The 3321-nt window shown below is 43.0% G+C and overlaps 1 protein-coding gene across 1 annotated transcript; it reads left to right on the forward strand.

Moving 5' to 3' along the window:
- Positions 1 to 1555: 1555 nt before the first annotated feature.
- Positions 1556 to 2036, forward strand: LOC123065797 (uncharacterized). The gene has a single exon (XM_044489012.1). It carries the CDS (start codon positions 1572 to 1574, stop codon positions 1890 to 1892), a length of 321 nt encoding a protein of 106 aa, XP_044344947.1. The 5' UTR covers positions 1556 to 1571; the 3' UTR covers positions 1893 to 2036.
- The last annotated feature ends 1285 nt before the right edge of the window (positions 2037 to 3321 follow it).

The raw sequence follows: 3321 nt of genomic DNA on the forward strand, positions 1-3321 counted from the left end.
CCCTGGATTTTAGGGCCGAGCTTGGGTGGGCCGACAGGGCCGGGCCTGAGATGGCCAGGACTAGTTGGTTGTATGGGGCCTTAGCACGACGACTTTCCGACTGTCTACTACAACAAGGTTTGCCCGGCTCCGGCCTTCAGCTCGCTTCAGTGCTTGTAGTCGTCGGTAGCTGGTATACAAATCTAGATGTAATTTTTATTATTTGTAGTGTTTCACTTAATTAGCCTTTCATCTCACATTAAACGTGTGTTCGGCTATGTGTGTACATCCATGTTATAATCTATGTTTCTTAAAATAAACTCGAAACCGATGAGCTTCATAAAAGGGTGTGTCTAGGACTCAGTCGATTGAGACTTAACGAAGTCTTGGTTGAGTGATGTCAGCGTGTGTTTTTTTTGCTACAAGCGAAATGGTTGGATGCTACAAATGACGACGAAAAAATTACGAATGGTATTGCAATCAACAACAATAAATGCTATAACCGTCTAACTGAAATGTTACAACCCTCAATGAAGGATGTTGCAAACGGTATGATGACGTGCTATACTGATGAGGGACGACATGCTACAACCAGGAAGACGGATGTTGCAACCTGTAGAAAAAATATTGCAGATGGCACAGAATGCTGCAAGGTCAGAGTCGTTTGGTTTCCTAACTCAGCTAGCTTAGCTAGGCCAGGTTAATCTTGCCGGTTCCGGCTAGAGTCGTCAAAAGCAAGACTTAGCGTTTGGAAAGACACAAAATTAAAGCGTTAACTGCCAAAATGCCCACGTTCGTGTCTTTTGCCAGTGCGGGAGAGCCAAATTGGCTCGCCTCCGTTGGCAAGCTTTTTGTGGCGGTTAAAGGGTAAATTGCCTCCAGATGCTAGCTTTATTTTCCTAACCAAATGAATATCCTTGCCCGGCAAGGCTAGGAGCTGCGCTTGCCTAAGATCCAAACGGACTTCGGCTTGTTCGTAAAATCATAATCGAAACTGGTCGGACGTACTATTTGTCTCTAACAAGGACGTCACTTTCTCTCCGGCAAAACAATGTGCACCCGTGTAAAAAAACTTGGAGACGTGTCGTACTCGAGAAAACTAGGAGACGTGTGCCATCGTGCACGAACTTACAGAAGTCGGCAAGTCGTACCAACATGAGCTAACGACGAACCGACCTGGCACGTGCATGCACTACCGAGCTTCGCTGTCAAGAAACCTGGAGCATATCTCATCCCAGATTAAATTATCATATCGCAGTCCATCAGACAGGGTAACACGCATACGATCCTCTCATCAGCCAGCAGTCACAAATCGTCGTCTTCAGCGCATCGAAAACCATTTACCATCAATACATTAATCGACAATGGCAGGCAAACCACGACAGCTTCTCACCCATCACGTAGAAGAGAAACGTAGCTACTCTTACTACTTCTCGACCTCAAATCACCTGCACACGCTTTCAGATATAAGAAGAGGAACATTTCCATCCACTAAGATGTGGACTCGTGGCGTATACCAGTCAAAACCCACTGCCAGGTCAACTCTGGATCCTGCATAAATATACACCACGAGCGATGATGCTGCCCACGACATGGAGTTGGAGCAGCAGAGCGGAGGAAATAATCACAGGAGAATCTGCTGTCCGTGCGTGCTTGTTTGTTTGGAGCTTGGAGGCGAGACTAGGAAGAAGATGACGTGGCGGTTCTTGCCTCTTTGCGCGCTCCTCCTCGTGCTGCTCTGCATGGCGGCGAGCCTCGCGGAGGGGAGGCGCGGCGGGGGACGCCCCGTCATCGGCGGCGGCAGCGGCGGGGCCAGAGGGAGAGGGTCCGGCAGCCCGCGCGGCCTCAGCGGCGGCACCTGGGCGGCGTGCGGCGGCTCCTCGCTGCTGGTCGCGGCGGCCATGCTCCTCTAGCTTGGAGCGGCAGGAAGAGCTCGAGAAGGATGGTTGGGCAATGTAAATGTTCCGTGGATTCGTTGGTAACTACTATTGATTTGATTGTTGTTGTATATACATACATACATTCGTGAGCGGATTGATGAATTCATTTCATATGTTCATATTGATACACTGTATATGTGGATGTGCATGATCTGTTCTCGTCAAAGTATCGTAGAGTGTGATTACGCAATGTGTTTAGCATCAAATTAAATACTACTCCCTCCGTTCGGAATTACTTGTCACAAAAATGGATAAAAATGGATGTATCTACAACTGAAATACATCTAGATACATTCATTTTTTGACGAGTAATTCTGAATGGAGGGAGTACCACAGAGACATACTCCCTCCGTCCCATAATGTAAGACGTTTTTTGACACTAGTAAGACGTTTTTTGACACTAGTAAGACGTTTAACATCTTACATTATAGTGTCAAAAAACGTCTTACTAGTGTCAAAAAACGTCTTACATTATGGGACGGAGGGAGTAGTTTATTTTCATAACATTTCACAGAACCACATCGTAGAAACATAATGTGGTTATGTTATGTCAAATACATACTCCCTCTGTAAAGAAATGTGATTATGTTATGCCAAATACTCTCTCCGTTGCTAAATATTTGTCTTTTTAGAGATTTTAAATGGACTAACACATACGAATGTATATAAACATATTTTAAATTGTAGATTTACTTATTTTGTTTCGTATGTAGTCACTTGTTGAAATCTTTAGAAAGACAAATATTTAGGAACGAAGGAAGTACATAACATTTCACTGATCTAAATGCTCTTATACTTCTTTTCGGAGAGAGTACATGTAAATATCTTAGATCTGCAGTCCATCATCTCGAGAACTCACAGGGGCACAAATGCATGCAACCACCCATTTGCTTCAAGATTGATGCACTAGTTTATGGCATTAACCCTTAATTGCTACACTTGGGATCCATGCATGCCAGCTTTTAGCAGAGTTGCATGCGTCACCCACCCCACCTCCCATGTTTTTTTTATATTCTACCTTCAAATTTGAATTTCTTGTATCTTTTGAACCGAAAGTACAAATTAAGTTTCATTTGCATATTCATGTTCGTTGCAATGTGTACTTTTGAACAAGACCAGTTTTGAATACATTCAACACCTTTTTAAAGTTTACCAAGTTTCGAATATTAAAACTTGCCAGTCATAATATTATGTTTTACAAACTTATTCATTCTATCAAGTTATACTAGTTGAAAAGCTTTTAAAACTTGTCAAAACTTTAGAGCCCCCACACGGTTTTAAGTTTCACTTTTGAACTTACTGATTTTCTCGTTCATTTTTATCAAGGTTCAGCAGTTGAAACTTAGCGAAATTTTAAATGCGTCAAAATGTATACAAATTGGTCTTGTTTCAAAATATATAA

The sequence above is a fragment of the Triticum aestivum genome, chromosome 3B, assembly GCF_018294505.1.
Source record: "Triticum aestivum cultivar Chinese Spring chromosome 3B, IWGSC CS RefSeq v2.1, whole genome shotgun sequence".
Lineage (NCBI taxonomy): Eukaryota > Viridiplantae > Streptophyta > Magnoliopsida > Poales > Poaceae > Triticum > Triticum aestivum.

Coding starts and splice junctions, on each gene's coding strand:
- LOC123065797 (XM_044489012.1), top strand. CDS start 1,572: ATGGAGTTGGAGCAGCAGAGCGGAGGAAATAATCACAGGAGAATCTGC.